At 33.3% G+C, this 19,784-nt stretch overlaps 1 protein-coding gene across 1 annotated transcript in view; it reads right to left on the reverse strand.

The window, feature by feature from the left end:
• KIFAP3 (kinesin associated protein 3) overlaps positions 1-19,784 on the reverse strand; it is a 138,986-nt gene that overhangs the window by 87,686 nt on the left and 31,516 nt on the right. The window contains exons 6-9 of the mRNA XM_061160297.1: positions 14,568-14,667; positions 13,180-13,304; positions 11,247-11,345; positions 6,046-6,224 (exon numbers count right to left, since the gene is read on the reverse strand). Coding sequence (XP_061016280.1) covers positions 6,046-6,224; positions 11,247-11,345; positions 13,180-13,304; positions 14,568-14,667 — 503 coding nt within the window. The remainder of the gene's footprint in view (positions 1-6,045; positions 6,225-11,246; positions 11,346-13,179; positions 13,305-14,567; positions 14,668-19,784) is intronic.

The raw sequence follows: 19,784 nt of genomic DNA on the forward strand, positions 1-19,784 counted from the left end.
ATTTTCAATGACCTCATAAAAACCACATTAATAACTGAGGCCTCAATATAATTTTTCCTTTCATTCTATGCCAATGAGTAAACAATTATTTTTAATGTTAAACTGACAATCCAACAACAATTTTTCCTTCAGACGTGTATCTATATTTCATGGACACACTGCAGTTATATCCTAGAGCTCTGCACGAAGAAGTACAAGTTTGTCTCCAAAGACTCTCTAATTTTGGTTCTCTCTTTCTCCCAGCTTAATCTTCCAAGCAGGCTGTGGGATTCAGTCGTTAACATCACACAATAATTCCCACTTAGGCCAGTGACAAGTATTTGTCATGTTATACAGAATTGTAATTCTATTACTAGCTTCTATGATTACAGTGAATAACTTCTTTTTCAGTTTATTTATTCATTCAACAAATGTTTCTTAACTGAGAAGGCATGTGGTTTTTACTCTAACTGTAAGAAAAACCCAAATACAAAATCACAACTTATTTTTTTTTACATAATTTAACTAATTTAAATTTTATTTTTTTTCCCATTTATTTTTATTAGTTGGAGGCTAATTACTTTACAATATTGTAGTGGTTTTTGCCATACATTGACATGAATCAGCCATGGATTTACATGTGTTCCCCTTCCCAACCCCCCCTCCTGCCTCCCTCCAAAATCACAACTTAAAAAATAAAACAGCATCAGAGGTAAGGTTGCAGGGAAATCAATTGGTCTGAAATATAAGGAAAATAGGCATACACAAGGAGATAAGGGTCATGAGCACTGGTTTATAAGGAGCAGAGCGCTGAAGAAAAAGAGGGCTACCACAGAATTCACTAAGAACACTGAACAAAAACTTTTAAACAAATAGCTTAGCTAAATGCCAAATGTGAAGCAGCCTGAGACTACAGAACTCTGAAGCTATAGATGCTCAGGGAGTTTGCAACCACTTGCAAACTCTTTTCCAAGGACCTTATTAGATGGTCACAAGAAATACTAGGGATAGAACAGAAGATGGTAGAAAACTTCCACACAGAGGCATGGGCCTGAGAAAGAGGCATTACTGTTAATGAGGAAAACGCACAAAATCTTGTTCAGATCTTTTTTCTCCTATTTCTCCTAAAAGACAAAAGACTTAAGATTCAGGGAAATATGGCAAATCCTGTCACATCTGAAGCACTGGTGAAGACCCACTGCAGCAAGGGGAAGGAAACAGAAAAAATAATCCTGAGGAAAGAAGTTGACAGTATGACTTAGGAAGCCCCACTGCTGAAAATCATGGACACAGGACAAGCCTAAAACTAGCCTGAAACTAAATTAGGACAATGGAAAAAGTTTCTTCTCTCCTCCTCCCCGCTCCTGGCACAAATTAACAAAGCCAAGTGACAAACAACAGCAGTATATTACTGGAGGAGAGTTAAAATGAGGAGAAAGATTCTCTTTGAGGTACAGGCATACTGCAAAAGCCTGAAGTGGAGGGTGGAACATGAACACCTGAGAAAAATCCTCTGGCAATCAATATTCCACCAAAGACAAAATAATGCTAGATGAATTTGAAGCTGATGATGCCTGGAGGGTAACCAAACAGTTAAACTCCTGACAAAAATGACTTAAGTCCCAACATTAAAACCCTAAAAAAGTCTGACCATTTCCATACATAAATATCATTTATCTCACTCTCTACTAATCTACACATAGTATCCAGCTTTCAACAACAAAAAAATTATGATACACAAAACAGCAAGAAAAAAACCCACTGATAACGCCATCAACAGAACCAGATTCAGATATGACTTGTATAATTACTAGACAGATAATTTAAAATAACTATGATTAACATGTTAAAGACCCTAATGGAAAAGATGAACACCACAGGTAAGGGGACAGAGTATCTCACAGAAAAAAATGACACCAAAGGAATTAAATTTTAAAACACATATGAAGGAAATCTTCAAAGGGCTCATTAGTAGACTTGACATAGCTAATGCCAGAATAAGTAAACCCAGAGGTGGGCAGGTCAAAAAGCCACAAGTAAAAAATGAATTTAGCAATGTCTCAAGACATAAGAAGGTCAATATACAAATTATGTATCTATATTCTATCATTCAACAGTCAGAAAACTGATACTTTCTTTTTTAGCAACTATTGTTACAATGGTAAAACACTTAGGTATATAGATTTAACAAAATATGGGCAAAATATGTATGCTTAAAACTACAAAATCATGAAAGAAATCAAGAAAGACCTAAAAAAATGGAGAGTTATACCATGTTCATAGATTGGGAACTTCAATATGGTTAACACACTGTATCCTGCCAATAGAGTCAATTCAATCTCAATCAAGATTCCAAGATATTTTGTTTTCTTTAACAAAACATACTACTTGATTCTAAGTATGTATGGAAAGATAAAGAATTTGAAGTAGCCAGAACAATTCTGAAAAACAGCAACAACTTTTGAGGCTCACTCTACCTGATTTCAAGACTTATTACAAAAGTTACAGTAATCAAGAAAAACATGCATCAGCAAAAGCATAGAAGCAGATTAATGGAACAGAAAAGAATCTAAAAATAAAATCACACTTACATAGGGCAATTGATTTTCAACAACAGTACAAAGGCATTTTAATAAGGTACAAAGGCAATTTAGTGGAGAACGGACAGTCTCTTCAACAAATGGTGCAAGGACAATTAGAAATCCATATTCAAAACATGGCTATTGATATATATGTAAAATTATATCATATGTAAAATTAACTTAATATGTAAAGTTAATTAATCATATGTAAGCACCATATGTAAAATTAACTAAAAATGCAAGGATCACAGACTAAAACAAAAGCAACACCACCACCACGACAAACTCTACAAAACTTTTTGAAGAAAATCTCCATGACCTTAAGTTAAGCAAAGATTTCTTAGATACAACACCAAAATATAATCCATTGAAGTTTTTTTATGTATTGTATTTCCTAACCTTTGTTCCTCACAGGAAAATAAAAACATGAACCATAGAGAGGGAGTAAATACTTCTAAAACATAACTGATAAAACTTATATTAAAAATACAAAAACAAGGCTCAAAAATTAATAAGATATGCAACCCCAGGAACATATATCCTCTCTGTTCTTAAATTTATATTCTAGAATGACTTAGTCCCTTTTAAGCATATTGTATTTATACTAAAAAATTAAAACTCAATTTAAATCATTAATTGAAAGATTTTTTATGCAAACTAAATTTCCTTTAAAATACATAACCCCAAAAAGCAAGGTCAATATTAGTTCATTTCAACAGTAAAATGAACACTTTATTTAAATAAATAATACAATGTCAGAAACAGATCAGTTATCCCTCCCCTCCATTCTTTTTAAATAAAATTGCCACAGGCTTCATCTGTTACTAATTATACTAAGTAATATTTTTCTTTCAAAAAAGCCACAATACACACTGGTTGTTATAGCAAACTTAATAAAGTAACTTGGAGAGTTTTTTTTTTAATTAATTAGTATTTCCATTGCACAGAATGAAATGTAAAACGTGCCAGGTAGCACAATAATATAGTTAAACACTAGACACCATGTTGTTCTTAAATTTATATTCTAGAATGACTTAGTCCCTTTTAAGCATATTGTATTTATATTAAAAATGAAAACTCAATTTAAGTAATTAATTGAAAGGTCTTTTTATGCAAACTAAACACAGTCTTCTAATCATGTTTTTGATTGATAAAGCCCAATCCCCAAAGCTAAATTTAGTAATTTTATCTCAATAATGCCCTCTCAATTTGATGCCTCTAAAATGAAATTTATAGTTAATTAGCACTTTTATTAAAAGTTCTATGCAAAGTGACAGCTTATCAAACACTTATAAGCAAATTTATTTCAGTATTTAAGTAATTATTTTTCAGTGTTTCTGAAAGCCAACATTTAAAAATTGCTTATACTTCATCTTGCTAAAAATGTTATTTTAAAAAGTAACATAAAATGAATTTTGTCTTGGAGTCAGAGAGGAAGAGTAGAAAGTCAAATCCTGGAGATGTTTCCTTGAGCCAATTATTTAACCTCTCTAACTCTCTGCTACTTCATCTTTATAATAAAGAGTTAATCTACAAATGCAGACATAGATATTAGGTCTAGTTGAGCTCTAAGAATGCTGATTCTATATAATACCCTTAGGAAAAATGAATTCTTTTCCACAATGAAAAATGAAATGCACATCATGTACACTAAAATTCCTGCCAATCAAACTATTCTTATGACTTTGGATGAATTACCTTTTCTGATCCTCAGTTTTTCCTCCCCAATAATTTGTGAGATTTGATAAGATAATTTATATTTTATCTTCTGAATCTATGATTTTACCAGAAAATAATTTTTCATTATGTTTCTGAGATCATCTTTTGACAGAATAAATACATAAGAAGAAGAGTATTATCTAAATACAAATAAAAGCAGTGCATAGCAGATACATACTTACAGCAAATCAATTTGAATTGTGCACACTTGTTAAAGGTGAACTTATTTCAAACACATAAATGGAAGAATATATTTCAACTTACAGCAAGGGGAAACAAATACTTAGCCACATTCTAACTATACTCAGGAGTATATATTAATATATCACCATGTCATATTCTTCTAGAATATAAGATCAATGAAAATAAAAAACATATTTTTGACTAATTTAAGTAAATTCAATCCTAAAACAGTATCACACACAGCGATCTTCAATAATCATCAAAACTAATGACGAAAATGATGCAAGCTAAATATTTTTGGGTAAAATAAAATTTCATGTATTTCAAGTATTAGAATTCAAGGCATTTAATAAACCTAATTAATCAGTCTCAGGTATTCAAAGAGTATAGCATGTCATTCAATAAGCATAAGTTATTTCCTAGCTCATTAGATTTTAAAAGAAGGAAGAAAAAAACAGGTAGAAATACTATATATTTAGACTACCTGAAGCAGACACAGTCACCTAATGACTTGTAACAGCATATAGTTCTAAGTTTCCAATCAGGTTAAAGCCAATGACCCAACAGTTTCACTCCTAGAAATCTATCCTAAGAAAACAAACAGAATATAGACAAAAAATGCATGTACAAATGTGTCCACTGAAGTCTTATTTATAATAGCTGAAAGTATAAGCAACTTAAGCATCTGAAGGCAAGGTATGGTTATTGTATGATCTATTTAATGTAACATCGTTCTTACAAAGACTCTTTAATAACATGGAAAAAAGCAGATAATTTTTATTCTCTTTATTTATTTACTGTTTTGTTGTGCCTTGTGGCATGTGGGATCTTAGGTTTCCCAACCAGGAACAGAACTGCACCCCTGCAGTGGAAGTGAAGAGTCCCAGCCACTGGACCACCAGAGAATTCCCTATTCCATCTTTACATCTTTCTGTATTACATATACTTTTAAGCTGCAGAAATAATGTATGATCAATTTGTACCATTTATCAAAAATAACTGCATCAATACAAGATGGCAAATGGGAACCTACTCTAATGATACAAAAAGAAATGAAGACGGTACAAATAAACAGGGCGTTAACTAATACAATGGCTCTGGTAACAGAATGAAAGGATAGCCTCAAGGGATCTATAAAGCAGAATCAACAGACTGCAGCTACCAACTGGAACAATAAATAAGGAGGAGGCTGGGCTAAACTATATTGCCACACACTAATACCAGAAATGCAGGAGAAAAAAGAACTTAGGGGAAAATAATAAGGCCAGATAACTCTGAATCACAATCTGAAGTTAAAATTACTTTCTATATATTATGTTTAATATGGAAAGATTCATTCTGTATAATATGGAAAGATCCATTCTGTATAATATATTAGGAAAATATTTTATTCAGAAAAGTTCAATTATCTGGATTATTAACTAATATGAAATGTATTTCCTAATGAAGCCACTTAAGTGAATTACTGCTATTGTAATTTTTTTAATTCAGAATTATCTTAATAGGGGGATAATGTGTTTACTTTTTATCAAAATATTCTAATTTGAAAATGGTGAACATGGACTGTTTCAACATAAGTTACCATGTCATTTTTATTCTCCATAAAAATGCTGAGTTTCTTCAAAAATGACACAACTAGAATAAGCAGCTCAAAATTGTCCCGATCAAGAGCTTTCACCAGCATGTGAACTATGTTCTTGTTCCTCATCTTCAGCTCTGTACGTGTATCCTCAGCAAGATTCAGAAGCAAATAAAGAGCAACTAGAAAAATAAAATAAATGAGAGTTAAATAACCGGCACATTGAATCAACAATTTAATAAATCATTTCTACTCACTAAAGTGACAGATGTAGTTCTAAGAAGATAATGTTATCTTGAAAATTTTAACTAGCTATTCATTACAAAATTATTAACATTGATATATATGCTATAATATAGCATATATATAATAATATTTTCATGATGCTGAGAAAGACACAATAACCAAAATAAGACAATGATTCCTACATTTTCAAGCTGAAAGTTTCATGGTAATCAAATATCAATTAAAGGTACATATTAGAAAATAATAAAACTGGAAAATAGAGAAAAATAATTTTATACATGTGGAAAACAAGGTAAAATTTCAACACCCAAAGGCTGCTGTGTTAAAAAAATGTACAGTATAGCCAGAGCTGAATTTAATGATGTACATGCTAAGTCGCTTCAGTCATGTCCAACTCTGCGACCGTATGGACTGTAGTCCACCAGGCTCCTCTGTCCATGGGATTCTTCAGGCAACAATACTGGAGTGGGTTGTCATGCCCTCCTCCAGGGAATCTTCCCAACCCAAGGACTGAACTAGCCTCTCTTACATGTCCTGCATTGGCAGGTGGGTTCCTTATCACTACTGCCACCTGGAAAGCCTGAATTTAAGGATCCTAAAACCTATTTTTCATATTCATATGGGTGTTGCCCCAGAAGTATGGAATAATTAGTTTTAGACTAAATGCCGCTCATGTCCAAACTAACAAATCTTAAGAACAAGATCAAAAAGGATTAAACTGTTACCAAGTAATCTAATTATGCCTCAAAATAAAGCTCACAAATATTTATAGGAATAAAATAACATTCATCACCTACCAATGGAAATTTCACATAGTCCCACCTCCAATCAAAGATTATTAACCATTTAAAAAAAGCAGGAGGGACTTCCCTGATGGTCCAATGGCTAAGATTCCAAGCTCCCAATCCAGGGGGCATCGGTTCAATCCCTGGTGGGGACTTAGATCCTGCATGCGCCAACTATCACATGAGTCACAACTAAGACCCAGCACAGTCAAATTAATTAATTAACTAATTATTTTTTAAAAAGCAAGAAAACACAATCTATAAGGGGAAGAAAAATCATCCAGTTGAAAGTATCCCAGAACTGACACCAAAGTTATAATTATGGAACAGGAATATTAAAAGTCATATAACTATTTCAAATGTTATACAAGTTAAGTAGAGACATGGAAGATATAAAGTTAAATCAAATGTCTAGCAATGAACACTGCAATGCCTGAGATTTGTATACTAAATTGAATTGATGGTAGTTTAGAGACTGGAGAAGAAAAGATTATTGAAATTAAAGGCAAAACTAAAAACTATCCAAAATTAAACACACAAAGGAAAACTACAACAGCAAAAATGTAAAGATATCAGTGAACTATGGAACCAACTTCAATGACCTAATATAACTGAATATTCTGGAGCCCTGAATAAATAATAATTGATAATTTTTAAAATTTGATAAAAAATATAAATTCACATTCCCAGTAAGGTCAGTGAAATCCAAGAATAAGAAACATGAAGAAAGCTACATCAAAGTGAAAGTGAAACTCACTCAGCCACGTCCAACTCTTTGTGACCCCATGGACTATACTCCATGGAATTCTCCAGGACAGAATACTGGAAGTGGGTAGCCTTTCCCTTCTCCAGGTGATCTTCCTAACCCAGAGATTGAAGCCAGGTCTCCCACATAGAATTCGGATTCTTTACCAACTGAGCTATGAGGGAAGCCCAGCTACACCAAAGCACAATATAATTAAACTAGTCAAAACAAAACAACAGCAAAAAGTATGTATGTGAATGCTCAGTTGCTGAGTTGTGTCTGACTCTTTGTGACTTTACGAACTGTAGCCTCCCAGGCTCTTCTGTCTTTGGCATTCTCCAGGCAAGAATCCTGGAGTGGGTTACCATTTCCTTCTCCAGGGGATCTTCCAGACCCAGGAACTGAACCTACTTCTCTTGCATCTCTTGCATTTGCTGGTGGATTCTTTACCACTGAGCCACTTACATAACTGTCAATAATTACTTTAAGTGTAAATGGACTAAAAGCTCCAATCAAGACATGCAGTGGCTGACTGGATATAAAAACAAGACCTATACATATGCTGCCTACAAGATAATCAGTTCAGATCTAAAGCCACAAACTAACTGAAAGTGAGAGGATGGAAAAAGCTATTCCATGCAAATGCTAACAAAAAGAAAAATGGAGGAGCAATAGTTATATCAGATAAATATACTTTAAGCCAAAGACTATAACTTGAAACAAAGGAGGACATGACATAATGATAAAGGGATCACTCCAACAATAAAATACAATTTTAAACACATATGCACATGGAAACACAAAGACCACAAACAGCCAAAACAATCTTGACAAAGAACAAAGTTGGAGATATTCCACTCTGATTCCAAACTATACTACAAAGTTACAGTAATCAGAACAGTGTGGTACAGTACAAAAAACGGACACACAGATGAATGGACCAGAACAGAGAGTGCAAGAATAACTGTCAATCTATGACAATGAAGGCAAGAATATACAAGTGCTAAAGATGGCTTTTTCAATAGTGTTAGGAAAACTAGACAGCTACATGTAAAAGAATCAAACCGGACTACTTTTTCACACCATATACATAAACTCAAAATGGATTAAAGGCTTAAATATAAGACCTGAAACCATAAAACTCCTATAAGAAAACAGGCAAGATGCTCTATAACATCAACCTTAACAATAATTTTTTGAATATGTCTCTTCAGGCAAGGGAAACAAAAGTAAAAACAAACAAATTTGACTACATCAAACTAAAAAGCTATTTTATACACCACTGGATACTGTTAACAAAATGAAAAGGCAACCTACTGAATGAAGGAAGATATTTGCAAATGACATATCTGATAAGAGGTTAATATACAAAACATATAAAGAACTCACACAACTAAACATCAAAAAATCAAACTCAATTAAAAAATGGGCAAAGGATCTGAATAGAAATTTTTCCAAAGAAGACATACAGATGGCCAACAGACACGTGAAAAAAGCTCAACATCACTAATCATCAAGCAAATGAAATCAATACTACACTGAGATAACACCTCACACCTGTCAGAATGGCTATTATCAAAAAGACAACAGATAAATGCTGACAAGATGTGGACAAAAGTGAACCCTTGGCGTACTGTTGAAAGGAATATAAATTGGGTTCAGTCACTCTGGAAAACAGTATGGTGTTTATCAAAAAGTTAAAAACAGACCTACAATATGATCCAGCAATCCTAATTCTGGGTATCCATCCAAAGGAAATAAAATCATGATCTCAAAGAGAGATTTGCACTCCCATGTTCACTCCAGCATTATTCATAACAGTTGAAATGTGGAAGCGACTCTAGTGTCTATAGATAGATGAATGGATAGAGTAGATGTGAAATACACATTTATATAAAATATAATATATATTCCATAAAGAAATCTGAGCACCAGAGAATCGATGCTTTTGAACTGTGCTGTTGGAGAAGGCTTTTGAGAGTTCCCTGGACTGCAAGGAGTTCAAACCAGTCAATCCTAAAGGAAATCAGTCCTGAATATTCTTTTGGAAGGACTGATGCTGAAGCTGAAACTCCAACACTTTGGCCACCTGATGCAAAGAGCTGACTCATTGGAAAAGACCCTGATGCTGGCAAAGACTGAAGGCAGGGGGAGAAGGGGATGACAGAGGATGAGATGGCTGGATGGCACCATCGACTTGATGAACATGAGTCTGAGCAAGCTCAGGGAGTTGGTGATGGACAGGGAAGCCTGGCGTGCTGCAGTCCATGGAGGTGCAGAGTCAGACACAATTGAGCAACTGAACTGAGCTGATAATACATATGAAATATATACTGTATATTACTTACATATATTATATGTAACATATATATACAGAATAGGATATTATTTGTTAATAAAAAGGGATGATATTCTGATTATTTGAGTCAACAAAGATGGATCTTGAGGGCATCGTGCTAAGTGAAATAAGTTAGACAGAGGAAAACAAACACTGTAGGTTCTCACTTATATGCTTTTATGTGGATTGTAAAAACTTTGACTTCACAAAAATAAGTAAATTGATGGTTACCAGAAGCTGTATTGTGGAAGAAATGGGAGATGGTATTCAAAGAATACACACTTTCAATTATAAGATGAATAAGTTCTGGGATCTAATATATAGCATGGTGACCACAGGTAAAGATACTGTATTGTATACTTGAATGGTGCTATGACAGTAGATGTTAACTGTTCTCACCATAACAACAACAGAATGGTAATTATGTGAGATGAAGGATTTGTTAAGTAATCTTATTGTGGTGAACATTTTGCTATATATATGTGTATCAAATCATTACACTGTATACCTTAAATTTATACAATGTTTGTTATATGTCAATTATATCTCAATAAAAGCTGGGTGAAAAATCAATAGTCAGCTACAAAGCAGTAATTTCTTATAAATGATACAAGATTTTGCATCTTATCAATGCCTAAGAAATCATATTATTAAACTGTTAAATCTGTCAACAAACCCTAGAAAGAGGAGACTATTTTTTTTTTTACTAAAGAGATATATCTTGAAAAGTTTTACATCAGTTTCCTAGGAAAGCAACAAAATTGTCACCATATAAGACACATATGGTAGGGTTTGAGAGACAAGATTCTTATTACTGAAAAGGCCACACAATGGATTAAAAAATCCTTTCTGATCAAAACAATTTCAAGAATGTGATTTATACATTTAAGAACTGGATGGGACCTTTTGGTGGAAAGATAGAGTGAAATTTAAAACATTAATATCAATGCTAAAGACAAGATTTTGTAGCACATTAAGATTCATAAAATTTTCAATTATTCTGACACTAGCTTTATTCATCTAACAAACATAAACAAACTAAATGTACAGTAAGCACTCTGTTGCATTCTCATTGCTTATGTACTCATACCTCGTAACAGCTGTTCCTGTTTTACCACAAGCCCCTGGTATTTTTTAAATGTTTTTTCATAATCTTTTCTCAAGGTTTGGTTTTCAGGGTCTTCATCAAGTAAACAAGTTAAGGATCATCCATATCCAAAGAAGCAAAGAAAACCTACCGAAAAACACTATGAAAAACTATTAAATTTTATGTGCAATTTTATCCAGTTATTTTCTGCAACCATGAGTTTAATTAAAATATTCTACTCTGCACAGTAATTGTGTTGGACTAGAACTTCTTAACCTAGGGTTCACGGATGTGCTTGCAGACCTTGGGTGACCACATGTTTAGGCTTCACCAAATACATAAATCCTGAAAAACTGTATGCATTTTATAAATGTGCACAAGTCTCCAACTTTCACCAGATTAAAAAGTGGGCCTATGAACCAAAAAGGTTACAGCCTTAAAGAATGCTTCACTTGATAAGGATAGTGATTTCTACTTCAGACAGATGTCTAGTATATTCAAAGGATGTAGATTAGATCTAAAGCTTGTTAGCACCCTCTTCAGATTACATACAAAAATAAAATATCCCAAAGCGAGAGAAAAACATTTTAAAATTATATGTTATAACCCCAGACAGTCCCCTGCACACCTGCAGAAATAACCAATTACTGCAGTATGACTTCAGGATCCCCAAGCATTCAAAAACATCCCCTTTGTTGAATGCTACTTGCATGACAACACAGTTTCCCCCTCAATTTTTGGAAATTTTAGGTACATTCAGTAAACTTGGGACTCAAGAAATTACCTATGGCCTCTAGGATTATTAAGTTATCCACATGGGTTAAGTCAATACCAATCTAGATGTCAGAAAGTTAGAGCATGCATAGAAAATGTCTAAACCTGTAAAGATCCTAATTAAGAAAAGTCAAATCTGTGCATGTGTGGGGGTTGTATTTTTATAGTGACTTGGGGATTCCACCAACGGGAGGTAAAAACATGAGATATTGGGCACAACAGAAACAATGTTTTTATTTTTTAAAAGAGATCAATAAATTTTGGGTTCAAAAGAAAGTGACCAATACAGTGTGTTCATCTGTAAAACATGTCATATGAAGACAGATGTGAATTAGTCTGGGCCTTCAATTAAAAATTACAGTTGTAAAAAAAAAAAGAATTATAGTTGTAGAGAAAATATGATCAGTATTGTTAAATATAAGAAATGGGATATTGAAGAGAATATATATCCTTACTCTACATTGCTTCAGTATGAAATACTAGAATCAAAGAATAGAAGTTATTGGGAAGTAGATTTTGGTATGCTAGGCAAAAGAGTACTATAGTAAGTAGAATGCCAAAACACAGAATGAGTTAAAGAATAAGCAGTGACATGTTAAAGAAGAGATTAATAATCCACTGGTAAGGAAGTTGCAGAAAAGATTCTAGGACTGAATGATAGGTTAAAACTGATTATTTTTCAAGGTTCCTTTCATGGGTTCTATGATTCTACAGGCATCTCAAATCTGTATGTACTTTTAAAAAGAATTTTTGCACTTAATTAGAAAAATAGAATTTAAAACTATGTTCTTCACCGACGTAACACTCATTCCAATCAAAGTCACCTTATTTCACAGAGAGAACTACATAGGCCAACAGTGGTGAGCCAGACTTCAGCTTACTAAATGGTCTTAGGGGACATAATAGCACAGCCACTTAGAAACTCACAAATTCAGTTATCCAGGGCAACTATTATTTATTCCTCTAGCTTATCACCTAATCAAAGTTGTAAAAAAGATCAAAACTATATGTGAAAATATATTCATTCTGTTAATTTCAATCTTCATCTAACCTTCAATACACTATTGCATTTTTCCAAGTCATGTGAGTGACAAAACAAAATCCCCTCTATCCAAAGCTCACGGGCAACAGCAGTAGGGTGAAATGCTGCTTCAAAGGATATCAGCTTTCTTCTTCTTAGAAAGTTCTTCTTGCCAAAGCTCATGTCTTTTTAATTCATGATCAATGATATTCATACACAGAGCTCCAATTTTATAGTGAGTGATCAGTCCATGAAACTGAGAAAAGCTTTAAAGAAGAGTTTTTAGTATGTATTTAAAGGAATACATTTTGAGGCTTCAGGAAATCTGTTTTGGATAAACACTGGTACAAACAATGTAAAACAGACTTGATATACATATTTTAATAAATGAACATATCCAGAGTATACTAGAAGACTTGAAATTGTGAGATTAAATATATTTTAAAATATAATCTTTACTTGAAATGAAATTATTTTTAAGTTAAAAACTGAACAAAATGCATTTTTGCAACTAACCACCATTTTAACTATTTAGATACCCTCAAAATAAAATTTCAGACTGCCACTGAACAAAACTAGTAATATAACAGTACTATTATTGATGCCAGGAAATAAACTAATGAAGTATTAACAATTTATGTTTTATGTTTCCTAGACACTTTACTCATCCAAGTACTTATTCAGTAAATACTTTTTTGCTAATGCTGGCACATTTTTAGAACAGAGGCAAAAATCCCCTAGAATTTCTGAAAAGTCAGAAACTTTTAACATTGCCTCAATAAGCATCCCTCTAAAGAATAAATGTCTATAAATGATATACATGAATACATAACAGGAACGCATTTGCAAACATATATAGCGGATGTACACAAGCACAGCTGACCCTTGAATCATGCAGTGGCTGGGGTGTCAACCCTTTGGGTCATCAAAAATGTACATATAACTTATAGTGGGTTCTCCATACTGGTGGTTCTGCACAGATTCAACCAGTACCATTCATATAGCATGGTGGTACATATTTAGTGAAAAAAACTACATACAAGTGGACCTGTGCAGTTCAACCCCATGTTGTCCACGGGTCAACGGTATATAAAACAGTAACATTTACTGGCACTTACTCTGGGTCAAGCTTTTGTCTAATACCTATCTGAAGAGGCTGCTACTATTACTTTCCAAGATTACAGATGTGGAAACCGAGCATAGGAAGGTTAAACAATGTAACCAAGACCACACAGCTAAAAACAGCAGGATTTGAATTCAAATTCAGAGAGTCTATTTCCAAAGCCCATAACTCTTAAACTTTATACCATTATATTATCCTACTCCACAGGCACATGCTTACTGAATGTAGACTGAAAGAAAGACAGAACAACAAAGGGGACAGAGAACGGAAAATAGAAATTGAGAGGCAGAGCACTGTTAGACACATAAGGAGACTGAGAAAACTAGTGATCTTCTATTTAAAGCAATGACACAGACAGAGAGAGATAGATATATCAGAACTTTTATTTCCTAATTTTCACACTTACCTGGAAAAGCAAAAAAAGATGTATATTATGTTTGTAGCTAACTCAACACTTTGTTTCCAGTCTTCCCTCAGGACTCTTGCTAATGCACCAAGGGCAGTATCTAAAGAAAAAGGGGACGTACAAAAATGATCACTCAGAATCAACTCTGATAGAAAGGGTAATTGGTATTAAATGTCTACTTATCAATAAATAACAAAGCTAAAACAGAACTGGGACAAAAAGTAGGATGCTTCTTCCCAACACAGAAAGCTATTTAAAAAATTTAAATACTAAAACTCACAACATGCAACTTTAAGTCTATTATCATAAACAGAAAAATAAAATATAATTTAAATAAAGTAACAAAATAAGAGTACTATTAATGACAAGAAATAATGAAAAGAACCATAAATTTCTTAATTTTCATTTCCATTTGCAACTGCAGTGCCAGGTTTTTAAAATCTGATTTAATGTATTTGTAAGGAAAAAAAACTAGCTTAAGTCTAAAACATTAATGAGCAGTTTATAGCAGGATAGCACTAGCTTCACTGAAGCAAATTAATAATCAAACAAAACTTATAAGCTGAAAAATAAGTCTAATATTTTAATGTCATGTTAAACTGATGCTAACAAGCATAAATAGAGCAAAAAAATCTTCCCCAAAACTTTAGCCTAGACTGATAAACATCCCTGTTAGGCCTTTTGCTTTAAAATGGCAAATTAATGAATTGATTAATGAGAATTACTATACATTAAGTAAATATACAGTAATGCGAATAGTTTCAAATTAGTATTGTTCATGATTCACTTTAAATCATTAAAAATTGAAATATCTGTGTATTATATAGAGATCATAATTCAACTTTCTATAATAGGCATGCAGGATATATTGTGAACTATATTATCAGTATTTATTATGCTAATAAAAGTAGTTTATTTGAGCTTTTTGGCCATTCACATTATGGAACAATAAGAATTCACTATATATTATAATCTATTTAGTGAGGAATCTTTTCTACAAACTGAAAAATGTCTTATAGTAGCATTTCATGGTACTATTCATATTCATACTCATAGTTATATTCATATACCAGAGCACTAGTATAATACAGGCCTTGAACAAAATTATTCTGAAGTCAAATAAATAGATAATATGTAAAAGCTTTAAAAAGTCTTAATAAAGAATCTGGTTTAGTTTTGTTTAATCCTGTATTACCAAAGGCATTTCACCATTATTAATCCAGAGGATTCAGTACTTCTTAGAATACACTTTGGAAAATGATGTGCTATAATGTCTTAAATTTAACATTTTTCGTCTTAACTGAGGAATAGAAAAATGTCTCAAAAAAACTACAGCTATGGGAATTATTTACAGGTAATGAAGAAATAAACCAGAAGAAAATAGAAAGCTTACAAAATATAAAAAAAAAACCCAAATTAATTTATAAGTTGAATGTAATCACAATTAAAATGTCATTATGATTTTCTTAGAGAATATAATAAAGTGATCGCTAAATAATATATAATAAAATGTACAAGGCCAGCAACAACACTTAAAAAAAAATCAACACATTGGAACATGCCTCCTACTTATTCTAAAACTCTAGTCAAAGTACAAAACAAAATGTATCAAAAATAGTATGATATTGGAATGGAAATGATCAAATAGATCAATAGAAAAGAAAACAGAGCATCAAAACACCCCTATGAATAATATCAGAGCAGTACCTGGCACAGAATAAGCTTTCAAGAAGTATCTACTGAATAAAAGAATGGCCAGCCTATAGTAATAATAGAAAAGGCATTTAAAATCTTTGGGAAAAGAAGGAGTATTCAATAAGTACATCAGAATAACTGGCTATACAACATGGAAAAAAAATAAAATTACACCTCTATTGCTCACTTTCAACAAAAATGAATTTCGGGGCCAAGCACTTCTGGAACAGTAGACTAAGGACCTCCAAAAATCCACTCCTCCATAAGCAAATATAATACTGGTAAAACTTTTCAAAATCAACTTTTTTTTAGATCTGGAAATTAAGTAGTTTCGTGACAATTTGAGAAGAATTTACCTGAGAAATAGGCTGACTTGGTAAAAACAGTGAACTCTGTGGCATTTCAACTTGCCCTAATTCCATCCCCTCCATGCAACTTTGTGGAAACTTTGAAAACCAAGAGCATCATATCTGTGAAAAACAGTAGGCCAGCAGCAACTGGAGGAGAGAGAACAGTGTGGTCCTCCCCCAGGTCTGCACTCTGGTGAACTGTCAGTACCTGAGACATCAGGACGCTTGCTGAAAAGCTCCATTTCTAGGGGTTGGCTGTATGTAACCTGACTCAGAGATCGCACCAGGGCATTTGCTGAAAACTACTAGTAGCAACATTATAGCTACATGCAGCAGTCTAGCCAACTAGAATTAGCAAGAGGCTGACCAAAACACTTTGAAAAGAAAAACTGGGAAATAAGATATTCTCAGGGTCTTTGCAAGCCTCCAACATATTCCTGGTACTCTAGAAGGTCGGGCACATGTGCAGGAATGTCCTCACGTCAGGGAAAGCCCTAAAAAAGCCTAATCTCTCATCTCTAGCCAACCTTGACACAATATTTAAGCAGCAATTAAAGGCTAAGGTTTGTAAACTACTTGCTTGAGCACTGAAGACATCCTCCTGCCCATACATTCATACCCAGAGCCCCTCAGCAAAGGTTAGGACACTTGGTTCCAGGCATTTAAAGAAATCTCTATCAAACCATTAGTTACCACTAAACTAACTGAGCAGAGGCTTCAGTGACTGCATGGACAAATAATATAGACTTTATAGAATTAACCCAGGAAAATCATTAAAAAAACAAACAGTAAAAATAACAAGCCCAGAAGAGAGTGTAATTCTGATTTCCAGAGTTGCTACAATATTATTTCAACAACAAAACAAAAACACAATACATGCAAAGAAAAAAAGGATAGTATATCCCAAACTCATGAAATGTAGCATTGAATACAAACAACCCATAAGGAAGCTCAAATTTTGAATTTATGAGTCAAAGATTTTAAATTATTTTAAGTCACTATAAATATATTTAAAGAACTAAAGGAAATGTCTAAAGAATTAAAGGAAATACGAGAAGGCATGAGAATGCTGTCTCACCAAAGAATATCAATGCTACTGCTGCTGCTAAGTCGCTTCAGTCGTGTCCGACCCTGTGCGACCCCATAGACGGCAGCCCACCAGGTTCCGCCGTCCCTGGGATTCTCCAGGCAAGAACACTGGAGTGGGTTGCCATTGCCTTCTCCAAAAGAATATCAATAAGGAGATACAAACAATACAAGATAAACCAAACAGAAATTCTGAGGTTGCAAAGTTCAACCTCTGAAATGAAAAAGTCATTACAAGGTCTTAACTATAGATGAGAATTAGAAAAAAATCAACAAGTATAAAGGCAAGTTGATTAAGATTATCCAGTCTTGAACAGAAAGGAAAAAGAATGAAAAATATCAAGAGAGCTTCAAAGACATACATGACATCAACAAGCTTACTAACATGGGAGTCCCAAGAGAAAAGTATATACAGAGGAAAGAGCTGAATAAATACTTATCAAAATAATGGCCCAAACTTTCTAAATTTGATGAAAAACAATCTGCATATCCAAGAAGCTCCACAAACTCCAAGCAAGATTATCTAAAAGATATCACCACTTAAACACATCATAGGGCTTCCCTGGTGGCTCAGATGGTAAAGAATCTGCCTGCAATGTAGAATACTCGAGTTTGATCTCGAGATCAGAAAGATCCCTTGGAGAAGGGAATGGCTACCCACTCCATTATTCTTGCCTGGAGAATTCCATGGACAGAGGAGCCCGGTGGGCTGCAGTCCTTGGATCACAAAGCATCGGACATCACAGTCAAACTGCCAAAAGCCAAAGGCAAAGGAAACAGTGAAAGTAGCAATTCAATATGTTCAAAGGGTCCTCAATAAGATTAACAGCTGGCTTCACATCAGAAACCACAGAGACATAATGCCAGAGGGATGACATAGTCAAATTACTAAAAAAAAAAGAAAAAAAAAAACCTTTGAGAATTTGTTGTTAGCAGACCTTTTTTATGAGAAATACGAAAGAGATTCCATCAGGCTGAAGTACAAGGACATTAGAGTGTAACTTAAATCCACACAGAGAAATAAAGACCACCAGTAAAGGTAACTCTCTCTGTATCTAAAAGACATTATAAACATATTTTTGACTGTATTATTTTCTTCTGATTTTAAAATGCATACATCAATAATTATATTTCTTGCTGACAGGCTGATAATATATACAGATGTAATAAGTATGAATTAATAGTATAAAGATGTGGGGTGGGAACAGAGGTATACTGAAGAAAAGTTTTTATGGACTATTAAAATTATATTGGCATTAAGTTAAACTAGATTTTTAAAATTTAAGTTGGTATCTGTAATCCCAGGGTAACCACTAAGAAAATTAATTCAGGAAAACATATAATAGTAAATTAACAACAAAAGAATTAAAATGGAATACAAGAAAATATTTCACATAAAAGAAGGCAGTCATGGAAAGAAAAGATCAAAACAAGATAAACAGAAAACAAACAGTATGTTAGATGACAATCCCATTTTATGAGTAATTATTTTAATGGTAAATAGAATAAAACATGCCAATCAAAAGGAAGGTTATTCAAATGTAGTAAAAAAATATGACCCAACTCTATATCTAATCTACAACAGAAACACTTCAAATTCAAAGACACAAATAGGGTGACAGTTAAAGAATGGAAAAAGATATGTCAAGGGAAAAAAAAAGACAATAGACTAAAAGTAACTATTTGTAAGTACTTAAAAGAAAAAGGATATATATCAATAGATGACACTTTAACAACATGGGTTTGAAATGCACACAGGTCCATTTATACTTGAACATGGATTTAAATTTATGTATGCATGTGTTGACCTAGGCAGTTCAAACTCATGTTGTTCAACGGTAACCTGTACATGATCCATGGTTGGTTGCATCCACAGATGCAGAAGAAAAGGATATGGAGGACCAACTATGGGACTTGAGTATCTGCAGATTTTGGCATCTTTGGCAGGCCCTGGAATCAATCCCCTGTGGATATTGAGGGATGACTATGTATATGTGTATATATATATATGGATGTATATATACATCCATAAAAGGATGTATATTTATACGTAAATACACATATATTCACATGTATGTATAAATAC

The sequence above is a fragment of the Dama dama genome, chromosome 14 (genome assembly GCF_033118175.1).
Source record: "Dama dama isolate Ldn47 chromosome 14, ASM3311817v1, whole genome shotgun sequence".
Classification (NCBI taxonomy): Eukaryota; Metazoa; Chordata; class Mammalia; order Artiodactyla; family Cervidae; genus Dama; species Dama dama.